The sequence below is a fragment of the Chaetodon trifascialis genome, chromosome 5 (genome assembly GCF_039877785.1).
Source record: "Chaetodon trifascialis isolate fChaTrf1 chromosome 5, fChaTrf1.hap1, whole genome shotgun sequence".
NCBI lineage: Eukaryota > Metazoa > Chordata > Actinopteri > Chaetodontiformes > Chaetodontidae > Chaetodon > Chaetodon trifascialis.
The window spans coordinates 15,355,319-15,374,114 of record NC_092060.1 but is presented as its reverse complement, the minus strand read 5'-3'; the positions used below and the strand labels follow the sequence as shown (position 1 = coordinate 15,374,114).

Sequence of the window (18,796 nt, the reverse complement as noted above, 5' to 3'; positions counted from 1 at the left end):
TTTGTGATGTTATGTGTAGGTGTCTGTGGGCAGGGTAATAATTATCATTATTACTATTAATTACTCAGCCATTCCTAAGCACAGTATGCCTACCATTAAATATATAGAAGCAACAGAATATATATAGTTTCTTTAGAAATAACTGCATTTCGTTGTCTCTGTGTTGCATTCTGACAATGGCAATAGAGTTGAATCTAGTTTAATCTGATAACATTGATTAAGAAATAGATTTATTTATTTCAGGGGAAATGAATGTAAACACAGCACCAGATTTTCACAGAGATACCTATTTTCAGACCTTTGGGGAAATTATGGAGCAGGAGGGACCAAATCTTCTGCAAACAGAGGGTTTAGTGAAATCAGTAATAATACAGCACAGTTACATCCGTTTTACAGTAAGCGCAATACACCCATCCTCTTCATCACCATCAAGATCCCTGCAAATTATACAGACCCAGCCTCATTTACAGCCTGGTTCTTCATTCACAGCCGAAAGTTTTGGTGAAAACAGTTTAAGTTGACGCAAAGAAGTCAGGTCCAAACCTTGATCAAATAAATGGTCAAAGAAAGTAATGGCTGGCTAGTGAATATAACTCTTTCATTACACGGTACACATGTCAAACTTGGCTGATAGATGAGGTGAACCACACATTTCGTGTCCCACTGAAACTCTGCAAACTCTTTAATACTGCTGATTGACAAAGAAACGAGTTAATAGGCCCCTATTCATCTATGCTAGATGAAGTGGCAAATACCTGTGAGGCAGCAGGACAGTGAATTCGGGACAAGCGGAGGAGGTGGGGCCGCCGCCCCTTCAGGAAACACCATTTAAATGACTTGTGGGGAGTGTGCAGTCGCTCTGGATTTAACGCGGCAGAGGCTGAAGCATCACTCCAACCGGGAAACTGCGACTCATTTTCTGACCGAAGGGTGTCCAACAACGATTGCGAAGCTTGAACCATGTGTGGTAAGTTTCCTTTTTGTCGAGTTCAAATCTTTTAAACTTTGTTGGAAGGAACTGCGCTTCTTACGCACGGACTACTGTGCTGTGATTGCGATGTCACGCGTGTAACCAAAGCGATACAGCGTGGAATTGGCAGTCATCATCTCACACAACTGAACTCACGGAGTCACTCTGCTCTCGTAGTTTTAGTGTTGACGGACGTTAATTCTGATCCGAAACAGCTGGATAAACGTCTCCGTTGTCTGATCAGTGTGGATATCTCAAGCGCTTTAGACTGCTACGTGTCAGTGTTTTCACTCACTGGTGGAGACTACAGGACAGGCAAGTCCTACCAGTTCCTGTCAAAACGAAACAAAAAAAATACAATAAAAGATTCAATGGATCATCTTGAAGGGACTCACATCCATCCGCCGAAACGACCACAAATCGAACCATTAGTACATATCGCGCTTTTTGACAGCCTCACATGTCCCAGTCTGGAAGAGGGACGTTTCCATCCGACAGTAAACCTCTAACAGTACGGCGGCCTCTCTGCAAGGAAGGGGCCAAAGCTGTGGGGGAGCGCACAGCAGCCTGCCTCCCTGGCTGCCCCAACACTGCGCGCAATGTGCGTCCGTCAATGGCCAGCTGTGTGCCTGCGGGAGCGGAGCTGCCCGGAACATTCCTACACACACACACACACACACACACACACACACACACACGGGCAGGTATATAAGGACAACATACCCAACACCTCACACTGTACACCGTTATTTTAACCCAGTGTGAGGACGCACCAGCTTGAATAATTGAATGTAATGAGATGACATGTCTGGTCTCTCATCCTACCTGTTGTGAGTTCTTGTCCTTTCACTCTTAATCGTGTTAGGTGAAGATTATAGATGATGAGTTCCCTCATGCATCAACCCTGTTTTTCCTCAACCAGTGAGGCAGAACATGGATATTAATGTATCTAACAGTCAGCCATTGTTTGTTCCAGTATTCATTATCTAAACTTTCTATTTATCTTTAAACACAATTTGATCATGCGTAGCTCAAAAGATGTCCGCTGTGCTCTGTGCTGCAGTTGTGTAAAGTCTGCCTACAAGGTTGGAGCATCTCAGAGGATTCAAGTTTTCTTTCTCTTTCTCCCTCTTTAAAAGGGATCTTTGCCTACCTGAATTACCGAGTGCCTCGCACCAGAAAGGAGATATTTGAGACGCTGGTGAAGGGGCTGCAGAGGCTGGAGTACAGAGGGTACGATTCAGCAGGTAAGACACTCAGCCTCACAGTGTTGCCCCACACACACACGCACACACACACACACACACACACACACACACACACACACACACACACCATGCACAAAAGCTTATAGTACTCCTTGGCAGCACCTGTGTGTCATGTCCTTTAAAAAATTAGATGTATGAAACATTTCGGAAACAGAATCAGAAATACTTTATTGATCCCCGAGGGGAAATCGTTTTCATTACAGGTGCTCCTTACAAGAATAGAAGAGATAGAAGAGATTTAACATGTAGTGCAATTAGAGGAGGAAAAAATATATATATAAAAACTATATATATATATTAAGAACTATCAAATATACAAATAGACAAAATGGCAAAAATAGAAAATAAAAAGAGTATATACAGTAAAGGTATGTGCTTTGTTTTTTGAACAATAGTATACTGATATTGTGCAGGCTTGTTATTATTCATATATACTGTAATAGATTACAATGTACAATGTCTGTGAATATTCTCATTCATCCAGGTCATTGTAAGCTTACAATGTACAATGTATTTGAACATATGTTCTGGAGTTGAATCACTGTAAATAGCCCTGAAGCACAACATACATGAGTCATGTTTAACTGACAGCCTTTAAATACTGTGGTCTCTCATTGGATTGGTGCTTTAAAGGGCACGAGCACACCTTTGAATGCACATGATCATAATTACCTCAAATGAAATGAAGAAAGACTGGTGTAGCAGCTTACGCCTAACCTAAGAGCTGCTGGGCAGAGTGCGGTGGGAGTCATGTGGGAATGCCTTTAATCATAAAATCAAAGTGGAAACATCTACTGTAAGAGACACCTTCTTTGTCGGAATACAATGTATGAATGAATAAAAAGCTCCATTGACTTCTAACTCAGAGCAATGTCCTGCTACGTGGAGGTTTAATGATGTTCACACACACGCACAAAAGGTGTTTGTTCATCCTATTTGAGCAAGATGCAGTAACACAGCCAAGAGGTCATTTAATTGCTCCTACACACGCATCCATTCAGACACACACACCCACTATAAATAACACCTCAGATGCTAACATATTAAATCCAGGAACACATCAAATAAACGACCTGCTGATCTGCCTTTTCATGATGAAGTTGAATTATATAAAAGACTCAGTGTCTTTCTTACCTCACTGTAAAAGGATCTATGTCATCCCCCCCCGCCTGCCTGCAGGTATCGCTGTGGACGGCCCCAACAAGACAATGACTGACATCAACAGCAACACCATCTGCCTGATCAAGAAGAAGGGGAAGGTCAAGGCTCTGGATGAGGAGCTATACGGTGGGTTTATGCACATTTGTAAATTAAGTTTCTGATATTTGTTGCTCAGGATTTCAGATTTGATATACTGTCCATTTACCTGATCCTGTGCTCTTTGCCTCATTTGTAAAGAAATTCAAACACACAATGCCCTCCTTCGATAAACATCTTGTGCCGCATATTTCTGTCTTTAAAATTCCCTGCAGTCTTTTCCTGTCAGTAAAAAGGAATGATGCTGTGTTTTTATGCTTTTATCCAACTGAAATCCAACTGACTTCACAATCTGATCACAGATCAGTTCATTTTTGAATAACTGTGCATTAACATTCCTTAACTGGTGATCTAGAAGTGTTAACTGATCACATGACATCATACTGATTTGATCATTTCTTAATGATGAGCAATTCATGAAACACCCCAAATGAATTCATGCATCAAATCATCATGAGTCAGGCATTAGTGAAGTATTACTTAAGTATATGATTTGTATGAAGTCTCACTGCTGTGTTTTGCTTGTTCAGAGAAAGACTCGCTGGACCTGGACGAGGAGATGTGCACGCACTTCGGCCTCGCTCACACTCGCTGGGCCACACACGGAGAGCCGAGCGCTCTCAACAGCCACCCTCATCGCTCTGACAAAGATAATGGTAACATGTTTGAATGTGCTTTGATGCATGCTCACATATACAATACAGTATATAGAGAATTTATCACCAATGCTTCACCAACTATAAATGTATGCAAAACATTCTGTAGGAATGTCAGTATTAATGTCTTTTTCTGGCGTTCAATGTCGTGTTTCTACTGTAGCCCAGAACAGACAAACCAAACACTGGCTCCAGAGAGCACCTTTCACATTTTTCATGTTTTTAGCGAGGGTGAGGCAAGGGGTCACCATTATATGCCATTAAATCCTACATATTGGACCTTTAAAACACCCTCACACAACCACTGTTCTAACCAAACATACACCCACCTCTTTGTCACTAGTTCATATGTTTGTCCATAACGTACCTTAGCATTAGACTAAGGTATGTATGCTCATTGTCAAAGGCCGAGCTGGCAGACCAGAGAGACACAGGTGTTTTTTCTGTACAATGTTTTCAAAAGAAGAAGAACAACGTAACAAAAGCAGGCTAATTCTGGGCCCATAAAACAAGTAACACAACAGAACCAAACTCAAGCTCTAACAGAAGAAACCTAAACAGCACAAACTAACCAGCCAAACCGAGACAAGGAGAGGCACAAGTGGTGAACTCCATGGCTGAAAAATGAAGCCAATGCAAAGTGTTAGGCTGCCTCCAAAAAAACGAGTGAATCCCCATAGAACTCCATATTAAAATCGGCAACTTTACAGCTGAAATAAATATGTTCACATGGTACAAAAGTTTTGGTCTCTACAGCGAATTTCCCTTCCAGGACAGCTATAAGATGTCCATGTTTTATACAGTCTATGGGGAAACCCGTGTAGTGGCTGATCACATGGGGCCATATTTTAAGACATAGCCATTTAAACAAACTACAGTAGTCACAGAACAGGTCAGTGTAGTGCTCCCTAATATTAACAAAAGAAAGAAACAACAATGTCAAAACACAGTTGTCAAAGACGTAACATCAAAAATCAAGCTAGAAAACACTGCCCCCCCCATAATGATGCAGGAGTCCAATGAGCAATAAACACCATTTAAGCAGATCTGGCACTGCTGTGACTCTTTTTGTTGGCCAGCAACATAACTACAGCAGCAACCCCCCCTGACCTCCAACTCAATCACACCATCACACTCGGTAGTGTGAGAGTATTTGCATTATATTGTGCCTTATTAGTAAATTATATTTGCTATAGGCCTATTATTTCTTGGTTATCATTTATGCTGACTCATCACCTTCCCTGTTCCTAGCCCTTTTGGTTCTATATTTGGCTGCTTGCATGAACCTGCTCTACCACGCCACTGTGACTGCTGAATGCACTGCTTTGCCTACATGCATTAAGTCCCATTGTTGCGACGTTCTCTGCGCAATGGAAACATACTTTGCAATTATAGCTATAGTTCTATTTTAAATGTGATCAGACCTGAGACAAAATGTGAACTCAATTAGACTGTGAATCCAAATTAGCATAAAGAGGAGAGAGCATCTGAGTGGTTTTATGACAGCTTCTCTGAGCCTGTTTGTCTTATCTGTTCACTCTCACTGCCTTTCCTCAGAGTTTGTCGTCATCCACAACGGCATAATCACCAACTACAAAGAGCTTAAAGAGTACCTGGTAAGTCATCTTATCAGCAGGAATTCCTTTTTTACGGATGACTTTCTGTTCTGTGCTGTTTTCAGAACCACCCTTTACAAAGGGCTCAAATTACCACAACAGGTTTCAGATTCATCCTGCCAGCGGCAGGCCGTTCTGTCACTGCCCCTTAGATGAGTCATAAAGATGATGCAATGTGATAATACTGCCAGCGAAGGCATCCCAAAACAACAGTATCATATGAGTGCATTTGCAACAATGCAAAGATGTTAAACAAATGAATATTACTGATATATTGACAGGCAGGAAACATTAGACTACATGTTAGAACATGTATGCAGATTAACATTTATTATTCAGTGTGACTGATTAATACTTATACCACATAACTTTTATGTTATCCCTCTGCAAGGAGCATTGATAAAAAAATTAGGATGTTGTAACCTTTATTTTAAAATAGCACATGTTTTGATTGACAACACCTATGGCGTCTGTTAAACTAGATTGTTGCACATACAGCATTCAGTGTGAAATCACTTCATTGGCCCATGCAGCTTTAGGGTCATATCATCCCTGTAGCGGGTAAAGTATTGAAGAGCTTACCTGGTCGAGGACATTTTCATTTAATTAAGTTGGTAAGAATGATAAGACTACTGTAGTAACTGAATGAATGCTCAGCCACAGTTGTTGTAGTTTGACCATACTTTCTCTTTCTGTTAATCAGTGACATGCAAAGGTTACGCATTTCTGTCTTAAAAGTGACAGATTTCACCCTCTAAGCTAAAATTTTGGTGTTTGCTCAACCCTGCTTATTAACAGCAGTTAGTAAACCCTTTCAATGTATGATGGTGAGTTAACAGCACAGTTGTCAACTGTGTCTTACGGGATGACTGACAGCACATCTGCATTGTGTTCATGTTCAATAAGCTATGTCTTTTTTCTTTCTCAGATCACCAAAGGATATGAGTTTGAGTCAGAGACGGACACGGAGGTGATCCCGAAATTGATCAAATATGTCTACGACAACCGAGAGAGTGACAACGTCACCTTCTCCACCCTGGTAGAGAGGGTCATCCAGCAGCTGGTGAGTAGCTCACAGACAGCAACACAACTTAATGACAGCTGCAATTCGACAAAAACACACCAAGCCACTTTACAGCAGCAGCGCACGTACTGTTAGCATGCTAATCTGTGTCCTGTGGTGATATTACAAGATGTCAGGGGTTCACTTCTTCCTCTTTCTTCTGTCGGTGGGACACATCACAGTTGTATTCTTTACTTCAGCTCTACCTTAAGTGATGGAAATTTTTACGACCATCTTCTTGGTAACCATGAAGGGTAGCATCATGTAGCTTAGCATCATAAAATGTGTCATTGACTGGTCATAGACACACACACACATGCACACACACTCATTTGCTCATTCTGCAATGGGCGAAACTGCTTGAGTTTCCTGTCCATTAAAACTCTGTACACCATCACAAAAACAGTCTCCACAGCAACCATCCTAGCAGCATCACAAGTGACATCATCACTCGTGGAAAGAGATTTTTTCGGGGTGAGATTGAGCAAGCCTCTCTTTTCCATTGTGTGATTTTCGGAGCTTCATGGTTTTGGTTGTTGTGGGCCCTGTCTCCTCAGAGGACCAGAGGAGGCAAAGGCAGCCCGTTTGGATTTGGAGTAATGGGAACCAGATAGTGAGACCCACTAACAGACTCACAACCACGACCCCTCGCCTCCCTCTCGATGCTTATCCCCCCACTTTCAACACCACACACAAACACACTCTGAGCCAGTTCTGCTTCTAACCACCACAGGCAGCATAGCAGCCAGTGCTTTCGAAACACAGCTGATGTTATACAATAGAGGTCTTATTCCCCCCCCCCCCCCCCCATCTCCGCTCCCCCACTTCTTCCCAACACTGACCCACACTCCCACCACAACTACCAAACCCCACAGGGCCAGAAGAAACTTTTGTTTTTGTGCTGTGTGCTGTGTGTTTGTGCTGTGTGTTTGAATGTTTCTCTTCAAGCTTGCATACTTTCCAGGAACACAGGACTGGATTTACCTTTACGTTTTCATTTTTCTGTTCTGAATCGTTTCTCCTCTTCTCCCCTAACGGTCTGCATCAGCATTGGTGTATGTCAGCCTTTCATCAAGCTAATGTAAACTCAGTGTTTCCTCTGCTTCTCTGTCTCAGGAGGGCGCCTTCGCTCTGGTGTTTAAAAGCCGTCACTTCCCTGGAGAGGCTGTGTCCACCAGGTTGGTACACGTGCACACACACACACACACACACACACACATCTGATCAGGTCTGACATTTCACTTCACATTTTAGTCCATTATGTGTGCAGTGAGCCAGACACTGTGGAGATGAGTCAGCCCTGCTATTACCACTGTGAAGCAATCGCAAATATGATTTAAGGAGACTTCTTCGATTCAGTCATTCGGTCTTATCTTAGCTAACATCCATTACATGTGACACGTTGTAAACGTGCTTTGCTTATAATAATGTGCAATTGGGCTCTTTCTCAAGTGCACGTGTGAATGTGAGTAAATTCCCATCCGCCTGCATGCGTCAAACCTATCTTGCGTCTTAAGACCCAGGCGGAGAAGGCAGCAGAGCAGGGGTTGAATTCAGGTCCCCCCTCTCCCTGCTGGGCCTCCGGCCTCTGGGCTGCTCGCCGGCTTCTCTATGACTCATTAACGGGGAGACTAGAGAGTTTCCTGTTTCGTCTCTGGGAAGTGCCCCTGCCAGAAAGACTCCTGGTTAATCACTTCTCATCATTTTATTTCACTTTATACTTTCCCTGGTCCAGCGAGCCATCATGAATCAGGGGAAAAGGAAATGGCTGGTGCATGGGAGTAGGAGAGGGAAAAAGTAGGGCAGAAGGGCAGCGAAATGAAGCGAGATAAGACAGCCATTACTTGTGGTTTATGGCAGCAGGCTTCCTGGCAGTGCTGCTTCTTGGCGCGAAAGTCACCACAGTTTAGCAGCTCCTTTGTCTTTATTGTGTTGCTGTAGTTTCTGAAGAAAAAGATTATGATGGCTAATATCAGTGTGTTTCACGGCTTTGGCTAAACTCAATTTAGTTATGTGGACAATATGTTGAATAGTCAGCATTGTCTCCAAGGAGGGAGGCATGGAGGAATGTTTGTAATTATCTAGTGATGCTAGTCACCACCCAGCCTTCGATGTCAAGGATCACCTCCCAGCAAGACTCTTTACTCCTTTCTGAGCCTCTCTTCCTTTAACTTTCTCTCTATCTTTTGTTCTTATGTTCTCTTTCTGTCCAGTCTTTCACTCCTAACTTCTCTCACATCCTTTTGCTTTGTGTCTCTCCCTCCCTCAGAGTAAATATTGTATTGGATCGTGACCATATGTTTCTGTTTGCAAGCCTCCCTCTTCAAGCCCCACACCCCTTAAAACAACCAGCAGTCTTACATCAGCATAGCCGAGCCCCAGAGAAAGACTGAGCAAAGAGAAAAGAGAGATCCAGACGGAGAAAGACGAGAAATAAGCAGAGGTCTTTTGGACGCAGTTTCTCAAGAGTTTGTGTCATAATAACTCACCTTGAAGAGGTTTTACTTTATGTTGAGTGTCGTAAGATGAGTGTGTAGGGTTTTGTGTATTTTAAGGTTAGTTTCCTCACACCCTCCTTCCTCACCTGTCTGATCTGCACGTGGTTGCCCCTTCTCAGCCTCCACAGCCAATAGGAGAAGCCCACATGGAATCAGTGGCCAATGAGGAAGTAGGGACTCGGTCTGGGAACTATGAGCAAATCCAAGAGGGATGTAGACGAATATAAGATCGGTTTACCCATCGAACGTTGAAGATTAGACAGTTTAGAAGAGATTTGGAATCAGTGGGAGGATGTCTGGGTCGCTGTCTACTCATGGATAAACTCAGCCTCAGGACTGTGTACAAAATGATGTAAAAGGAATCTTACAGAGATTGAATTAGAGGCGGTGCAGGTTGAAAAAATGAATAGATGGAGGAATAAGTAGTTTGAAATGTCTGCTTTGCTTGGAGTAATACAGTCGGATAGGATGTCAGATTACCTCAACATTCATGCATTTACAAAAGCGCCACGTGAAGAGTGTGTGTATCTGACATTGTTGTGTGTCTGCAAAGCCTAATCCTCACCTCACCCACACTTTCTCTCCCTCTCTCTGTCTCTTCCTCCCTCCACTCTCGTCCCGGCAGGAGAGGAAGTCCATTGCTCATTGGTGTGCGAAGCGAGCATGAGCTGTTGACCGAAAACATTCCCATCCAGTACAACAGTGGTGAGCTCTGTTCCTCTCTCTGTCTCTGCCACTATCCGCTTACACTGCACCCTAAATCTCTGCATAAATACACACTCACACCCAGAGGTACTGTAGGTACACACATTCACAGAGATCTATACATCTGAGGGAATATTTAACAGCATATTAAATTATCTAAAATAAAGCTCGCTGCTGACAATCACCTGACAGTGTGTGTGTCTCTGAGCTGCATAAAAATACTCACAGCTGTATTTGTCATGTAAGTTTGCATGTGGCTGGATTTTAGTTTAGTAGCTTAGTGGCAACACAGCAAGGAAATATGAAAAATAAATGAAGAAATTAAATATGGGCTTCTTAGATCTGGCCTGACCTCTCCAATAGGAAGTTATGAAATTGGAGCAAAGCCCCAAACCAACAATGCACTAGTCCGTCTCTCAACACTCCCTGACTGTTGGGGAGTGGCCCATTCATTCCTACTGAAGTTGTAAACCTTAAAAATGGGTCACACATATAAGCTTTCATTTTCGAAGATGATGAAATAATTTCCTTAAACAGACAGGCACTGTCTGTTTAAGGTTTTGACCAAACTCTAACAGGAGTAAATATTTGTTTGGGACTATTTTCAGCCGCCGATATGGTGAGCGAGTGAGTATTTACAGCAGCAGGACTGTGTGTGTGAGACTGAATCAAAAGGAACTTCAGTGCCCGTGTTCATTTAATGAAGGATCAAGTCACCAGCAGTTTGCCTCACCAATGTGTTTTTAGTCATTTTTGGATGACAACAGAGCTCTATGGCACAGAGGAATAAGCTAAATCAGGCTTTGGCCATGCAGGTATGCTTGTTAGGTGGATAAGTTCATTGTTGGTTTTGGTCTTTTCTTGAAATTCTTACTAGACTTATGTTTACATGGGTCATTACTGAATCTGCTGCAGGTTAAAACAGTGTCTGATTCAGCAAGATATGCAGAAGACAGCCTCACAGCTTGTATCCTAACAAAGGAGCATTTCCTTTCTTTACTTTCTCCCTGGAATAAAGTGAAATACCTCTTTAACTACTAATTTCCTCAGTCAGTCGAAGCAACGCACTTGGCTAACTGCAGAAGTCATGCAAGATGTTTTGTGTTTCTGTTATTTATTGTGCAACAATTCTGTTGAAAAAACTTTCTTAGAAAGCCATTTGTGTTGCCAGGGATCTCTACGGGAAGTTTTAGAGGATAGTGGTCCTTTGGAAATCCATTTGGTTCTCAGTCCTCCAGCTCTTTCTCTCGTTTCTCTTGCAGTCTTGCTCCGACTACAATGAAAACATCTGTCGGTTCTGGTTATTTATTGTGAGCAGCACCCTGCAGGTCTTTGTCTCTACTGTCCTTTCTGTTTACACACTGTTTACTGTTTAAAATGTGTGGTTCCTAATGGCTCGTGTGAGATCTGTCCAAAGTCCAAAGCAGAGTTAGGTGGTTTGAGGCCAGGAAGGAACCCAGCAGGATGTGTGGTTTTAATGGTAGAAAAAAAAAATCCTTTCAGTTCTCGTTTTTATAACATTTGAGCTAATACCAATGTTACCACAGGTCTTCTGTTAAGATGCATTATTGTTTAAACTCTATAAAATACTGCAGCAAAATTGCCAAATAAGACCATGATGACTCTTTGTCATGCCGGTCTTATTGTAAACTATGAGAACTAAGAGGAGATGATCCTCCTTGACCTCCCTCTTGCTGACTCCTCCAGCATCTTTATTGTGCATCTTGATTCAGGTAGCATCAGGAAAGACAATGTGTCTGACAGAAACGTATTGTGCTGTCTGAATGTTCCGCCTCAAATGATTTCTGATCTCACCATAAAATCAGAATTTCACATCATAACGACCCCATTCCCAGCGCAGAGACCTGACTGCATCTGGAAGTTGAGAGGAAGAGTTCAAGTGATGAGCACATCTTGATTGTTTTAGTCACTTGAAGTCACTGTGCGACCTCTGACCCTTGATCTCTGACTTTTGACCCTGTAGTCCACTTCAAGGAGGGAGTCCAGGAGAGGAACAACCATAACCGTCCTGACTGCTCCAACGGCATCAACTCTGTGGGGGATGGCAGGGCAGTGGAGTATTACTTTGCTTCTGACGCCAGGTCAGGCACCAACTGCTCTGTGTGTTTTGTGGTGAATGCAATATGGAACCTAATCATTGAATTCTTATTTGTCATTTTATTAGTGTCACCAATAGGGTTGCAGTGTCCATAAATTTCCAGAAAACTTCCAGGGGAAGTTGAGCTAAGGAATTTTTGGAATTGTGGAAATCTTGCATATATTCAACATAAACTTGTACCTAAATACACATAAAAAAAATACTAGGTCGTCTGGCATGCCCATCTAACTGAACTGTAACAGTGCACTGTATTCAGCAGCACACTCTTCCATCACATGATGTCATGAAATAGGAATTCAGTAAAATTACAACCCTTTGCATACACAGTGCATCCTCCCATCACATGTGCAGCACACACTGCTGTCAACTGCACTGTCTGAGCGAGGGGGCTACATGCTGTCAATCAAAACCTGAGTATACTACTGGCCTGAAGCAAAGTACGCAGCTTTTAACTTGTTAACATCTTCCGCTAGTCTTTGTTAGCTAGCAGTCACCATACGGTATGTAGCTCGACTGAACATGCAGATTGAGGAGTTTTAATGAATCTATTTTCAGTCATTCTTGTTAACTGTCAGCTCTTTTTTCATTTCTTTAAGAAGGGTTTTATGCCTGTTTATGATATGATAAGAGATTTGTTTCTGTCTGCATATTACATGATAAATACAGCCAGTAACTCCTACAGATTTTCATTTTATTCCAGTTACTTCCCATAAATTCCTGTTAATTCCCATGCACCTTAACATTCCCAGAATTTTGTGACTTTAGTCACTGACAAGTATGAGTGAAAAATTATCCAAAAAGAGAAAAAGGTTACGTACCCTTTGCAAACATCAGACCAGTGGACGTCCTCAGGAAATCAACACACGTATCCATCTTATGTGTACCCACAGCGCCATCATTGAACACACCAACAAGGTGCTGTACATGGAGGATGACGACATTGCAGTGGTGACTGGCGGGAGCCTCTCCATCCACAGGGTGAACCGGCGGGCTGGTGAGGATCCAGTGAGGGCCATCCAGACCCTGCAGATGGAGCTGCAACAGATCATGAAAGGTTAGAAAATGGTCCAAAAGACAATTTTGTTCTCTGGTGGATAGGAGGACAATACATTGCTTTTATTTTTTTCCATTCCAGATAAGTAGAAATTGTTGAAACACATAAGAGAGCAGAGATTTGAAAGAACGTTAACACAGTTTCTATCAATCCCAATGAGTACACTGGGAACATACTGCAATGTGCAGTTCTGCAGATAAAGTCTAGTTTGCAGACTTATACTTGCTCGCCCTCTGCTGGCTGAAAGTGAATATTACTACTGTCAGCCTCCCCCAGCACAGATCTGATCCTCTGTACACCTCTGAAAACTGATCTTCATATATGCTCCTCCCGTTGCAGGCAACTTTGATTCCTTCATGCAAAAGGAGATCTTCGAGCAGCCAGAGTCAGTCGTCAACACCATGAGAGGCCGGATTTGTTTTGACTCCAACACAGGTGACAAGTGATTTTACAATCTGCCCTACCCGACAAGGTTTCAGGATACATAGTGCACGTGAACACCTTGAATCTCTCCTCACAGGAACTAATCCAGGACACAGGAACTGCCGTTTGTTTATATGTCCCTGTTATCAGCGTCTATTTGAATGTGGAGCTTTGAAAGATAAAGAGCAGTCAGACACGGAAACATTTGTTTGCACAATAAGTGCAATATAACTCCTTAGGTAAATTTGTTATGTGTGCAGGATCTGTTAATGATAACTATCATGTTTTCCTAGGGCCTTAAACATTCAGAGAATCAAAAGTATACTTGTTCAACTAATGCATCTGTCTTCTGTTCTCTCAGTGGTTCTCGGTGGCCTGAAGGATCACCTGAAAGAAATCATGCGCTGCAAACGGCTAATCTTGATTGGCTGTGGCACGAGCTTCCATGCTGCAGTGGCTGTGAGTAGAGCTATCAAAAATTTGGGACAGACATGATGAGACATCTTGTGAGACAGACAGTTGTGTTTAGCCAAATTAAAGTTTGAAACATGAAATTACTGATTGTGCAAAGAGTGGTGGCGGTGGTGATGATGGTGATGCTTTTGTTTCCCTAATGTTCAGACCAGACAGATCCTCGAGGAGTTGACGGAGCTGCCTGTCATGGTGGAGTTGGCAAGCGACTTCCTGGACCGCAGCACGCCGGTTTTCAGAGACGATGTTTGCTTCTTCATCAGCCAGTCAGGTGAAAACACGCCACAAAAACATGTCCTCAGTGTCTTCTCTGTCTTCCGAGGTCACTGGTTTAGCTTTGTTGGATTTCAGTTCCTCAAAAACAGTCATTTCTGACTATTCTGATCATGAATCTGGCTTTAAAGAGACACTTTCTTCATGCAAAACCTGCTGGCCTTATTGTGCTGAAAGTCTGCATTGTAAGCATATCTCTTCATTCCCTCTGCTCCCCCAGGAGAGACAGCAGACACCTTGATGGCATTACGCTACTGCAAGAACCATGGGGCTCTGACAGTTGGCATAACCAACACCGTGGGCAGCTCCATCTGTAGAGAAACAGACTGCGGAGTTCATGTCAATGCTGGGCCTGAGATCGGAGTGGCTAGCACCAAGGTATTCTTCATGCTGTAGACTCCAGTATCCAAAATAGACATGAAGGTGCATTCATGCATTGCATTCACTTTCATTCTAAAATTCACCTCTTTAAAGGCTGCATGATAATACAGAACTTTTTGCTATTTGCTAGATGCACTGTTCTGCACAGCTTAGGGTTATATGAGTGTTTCTTGTGTGTGCGATTCAGGCCTATACCAGTCAGTTTGTGGCCCTCATCATGTTTGCCCTGATGATGAGTGAGGACAGGCTCTCCCTGCAGATGAGAAGGCAGGAGATCATCAACGGCCTCAGAATGCTTCCAGGTCAGTCTGACAAACACCAGAGGTCTCAACGTGGACATACAGCATCTTTAAAGATCTCCTCCACACATATTTTAACACATATATAATTTGCTATGCTTTGTATCATAATTTATATCTAGTCCACAAAGATTACAAATCTACAATGTATAAATAGAAGTTTCCTAACTAATCATGCTAACAAGTCATGCCAACAAAACTCTGTATCTTTTGTGTGCTCCCATATGCTCACTGTTACTTCTTCTGCTCTCCTAGAGCTGATAAAGGAGGTGTTGTCCTTGGATGAGAAGATCAAGGCCATCGCCAATGAACTTTATCAGCAAAGGTCTCTTCTGGTCATGGGCCGAGGATTCAACTACGCCACCTGCCTAGAGGGGGCGCTGGTGAGTTGAGAATGGCACAGTAGTCCCTTCTCCTAGAATATCATAAAATATGAAGACAAAGTAGAAATATTCGATGAGATAACACAGTTGTATGTCTGTCCTGCTGTATGTGTTATGTTGTTACTTGGGATGATTTTCCTGAGCTTGTTTTATTTTTATCATTTTAATGCAGAAAATCAAGGAGATCACTTACATGCACTCAGAGGGCATCCTGGCTGGGGAGCTGAAGCACGGTCCCCTGGCACTTATAGACAAAGACATGCCGGTAATCATGATCATCATGAGAGACTCCTGCTACACCAAGTGCCAGAATGCTCTACAACAAGTCACTGCCAGATCGGTAGGTCCTGGACAAGCACTTTCACACAGTACAACAAATGAAATACAATGAACTGACTGACTGAGCAATCTTGCTTGTGACTGTCTCTCCATCAGGGTCGGCCCATTGTCCTCTGTTGCCAGGATGACCCTGAGATGACTAAGAATGCCTACCAGACCATCGAGCTGCCACATACTGTGGACTGTCTGCAGGGCATCCTCAGTGTCATCCCCCTGCAGCTCCTGTCCTTCCACTTGGCCGTCCTACGAGGATATGATGTAAGTAGTCAACGCGATTTTTGACTCAGACGTGAGACTTTTCGTCTGCTAATTTGATTACTGGTCTGAGCCCCAGAAACAAGGCAGAGCATACAAACAATGAAATATGTCTTTGTATGTAATCTCCTCAGGACAAAATCCTCATACTGAGATGTTGTAGCTCATACGTGTCATGTCCATATATACTGCAAATGTCATTGGTTACATTTTATTGAAAAACAGAGTTAATTTTATTAATTACTTGATTTTGTAGAGGTCAGTAAATTATGTCAGAAATCATTTGCAAATTCTAACAATATTAATTTTGTCTATACCAATAACTAGTTTGGAATATTTCAATGGAAATGCACATATGTACTAAAACACCTTTTAGCTATTTGCTTTTCAAATGCTTTCAGTTGCATCTATTTGCATGTGACTTTGGTATTGATATTGTTGCACTTTAGTTTTAATGCCATGCTGCTGCAATTGGCAGTACAACACAAGATGTATATCTCAGTGTGTTTTCAAAATTTCAGTGGAATTTCATTTACATGCAGCACAAGACTCTGGGAAGCTTCTGTTTTTTGTTTAGTCTTTTGCCTGCAGTTAATTATTAATGAACTGTACAGTGTCTGAGGAGACCAGCTTATCAAGCTGCACTTGCTAAAGCCATATGTGTATCTATGTCTCTCTCACTAGCTTGAACAGGCACCATGTCTTGTGTCGTGTGTAATGTCTTTCCAACACTAAAATGTCTTATTTAAGGACAGAAACTGGACAGTGACTCAGGCATCAGTGTGTACATTGTGTTGATCCTGTCTCTCTCATTTCTATCCACCTTTTCTTACCTTGTTAACGTGTGCTTATTTATCTTAGCGTGACATGGAAGCACGTGTTTTCCCACTTAACATACAGTGAATGCACTTTCTGTGATGCAACACTTAACGCTTGATACACATGGCACATCTCCACCAGTGTGCTATTTATACTTGTTATACCAAGAGTTAAAAATATGTACAGTGCAGCCACAGTCCTGATCACAGGTAATTTGCTGTAACAAACTGTTTTTATCTCTTTGCAGGTTGACTTCCCCAGAAACTTGGCCAAGTCTGTGACTGTGGAATAATTACAGCTCGCAGAGCACAGCAGAGGAGAAAGGAGGCTCATAGATTTACAGTGCAATTGAACATTCAGTGTGTGTGTGTGTGTGTGTGTGTGTGTGTGTGTGTGTGTGTGTGTGTGTGTATGTATGTGTGTGTGCCCAGAGGTTGGGGTAAAGTAAAGTAGGGGGCTGTATATGCATGCATGCACAGATGAGGGTGTGATTGACAGAACGTGGCTAATGAAAGAGGTACGATGACTTTTTTTAGAAAAAGAGAAATGTGAAGTCCGACCAATACACTGCTGAGGAAGTACCAGTGCCAATGAGGCCTCGCGGAACAATCTATGAAAACAACATTCTTGCATCCAAAGCAACACGCTGTGCCTTTTGTCTTATCTCAAGTTGAGCCAAAAACACATACAACAGGCTTAGCAGAAAAGTATTGACAAGGTTTATTGAAGTGTTTACAGTTGTGCAATATGGGACCAGATGTGCATTATGAATGTACACAATCATGAGTGAGGTGATTACTTCTCTTCCTGTTTTATTCATTTCTTATGTCTGTTGGGGCCTTCTTACCTCTCTTCACATAATGGCAAATGTAGAAATTTAACAGTTTTATTCCAGAGAGTTTTCTGAATTATGAAAGTGTCATTGCACATTCATACTGTCATGGTACCCGGTGTGCCCTGAATCCACAACTTCAATATTTTAAGCAAAAACCACCCAAAGGAAGTTCTTCAATCTAGCTTTTCACTTCATTCTTTTGATTTGTTCATGCTCCACTTTATTGTTATATCATTTTAATTTAAATTATATTGTATGTCTATTCTGTTTAACAGAATTGCAATTTCCAAAGTCAGCTCATGTTAGGACATGGACCTTTTTTCCAGAATTTCTTTATACTTCTTGTCATCGGTTGGAGCATTTTAATAGACATACATTAGGATTATTTAAAGAGCACTCATGCAGCAAAAAATAGTAATGCAGTTACTTTCAATAATACTTTTTTCAGCAACTTGTATGGGATTATGATACTGATAATATTCTGTATTTATCTGATTTTTATTTGATCTGAGTTTTATTTTACAGGGACTTAAGAGAGGGTTTGATTTATATCTTGAACAATGTATTTTATACTGTATGCTTTGTAGACATAAGAGGCACGATCAATCAATAAATAGATAAAGCATTCTGTTCAGCCTTCAGTTATTTTTTTTTCTTGTTTTTTTCTTTCCTACAAGTGTTGTAGTAAGCAAAATCTGATTTTTATCTGACTATATATTCCTTGAGGCTTTATACTGTTCTATATTACAAAAGGTGAGCCTGCATGGCCATTAATTCAGTCAGTCCTGGTTTGTGCTTGTAATGTATTATCATTATGAGATGCATAAAATGGGGTTAGTTCAGACTATAAATGCATCGCTAAGATATGTTGCAGACAGGAATGACATTAATGGAGCCAGTTCACAAAAATATTTAAAACCCAGGACAGAATAAAAGTGTATACATTTTACAATCCCGTCATATCTCCTTGTCTTTCAGAGCTGCTGTGTTTGTTGGATATTTCAGCAAATCACATTTCCATAATTGTGCTTCCTTGTCTGGGGTGAACAGAAGTACAGAAGTACTGTACTTAAGTACGTTGTTGAGGTACTGGTACTTTACTGAGGGAGTAC

General features: G+C 41.9%; 1 protein-coding gene across 1 annotated transcript; it reads left to right on the top strand.

The window, feature by feature from the left end:
• Positions 1 to 856: 856 nt before the first annotated feature.
• gfpt2 (glutamine-fructose-6-phosphate transaminase 2) lies at positions 857 to 18,317 on the top strand. Its single transcript, XM_070963440.1, has 19 exons — positions 857 to 967; positions 2,110 to 2,217; positions 3,418 to 3,525; positions 4,026 to 4,151; positions 5,709 to 5,767; positions 6,696 to 6,830; positions 7,947 to 8,008; positions 9,954 to 10,033; positions 12,018 to 12,135; positions 13,043 to 13,206; positions 13,546 to 13,641; positions 13,991 to 14,088; positions 14,251 to 14,371; positions 14,594 to 14,751; positions 14,942 to 15,056; positions 15,309 to 15,436; positions 15,609 to 15,776; positions 15,872 to 16,033; positions 17,097 to 18,317. Exons 1-19 carry the CDS (start codon positions 961 to 963, stop codon positions 17,139 to 17,141), a joined length of 2,058 nt encoding a protein of 685 aa, XP_070819541.1. The 5' UTR covers positions 857 to 960; the 3' UTR covers positions 17,142 to 18,317.
• Positions 18,318 to 18,796: the final 479 nt, after the last annotated feature.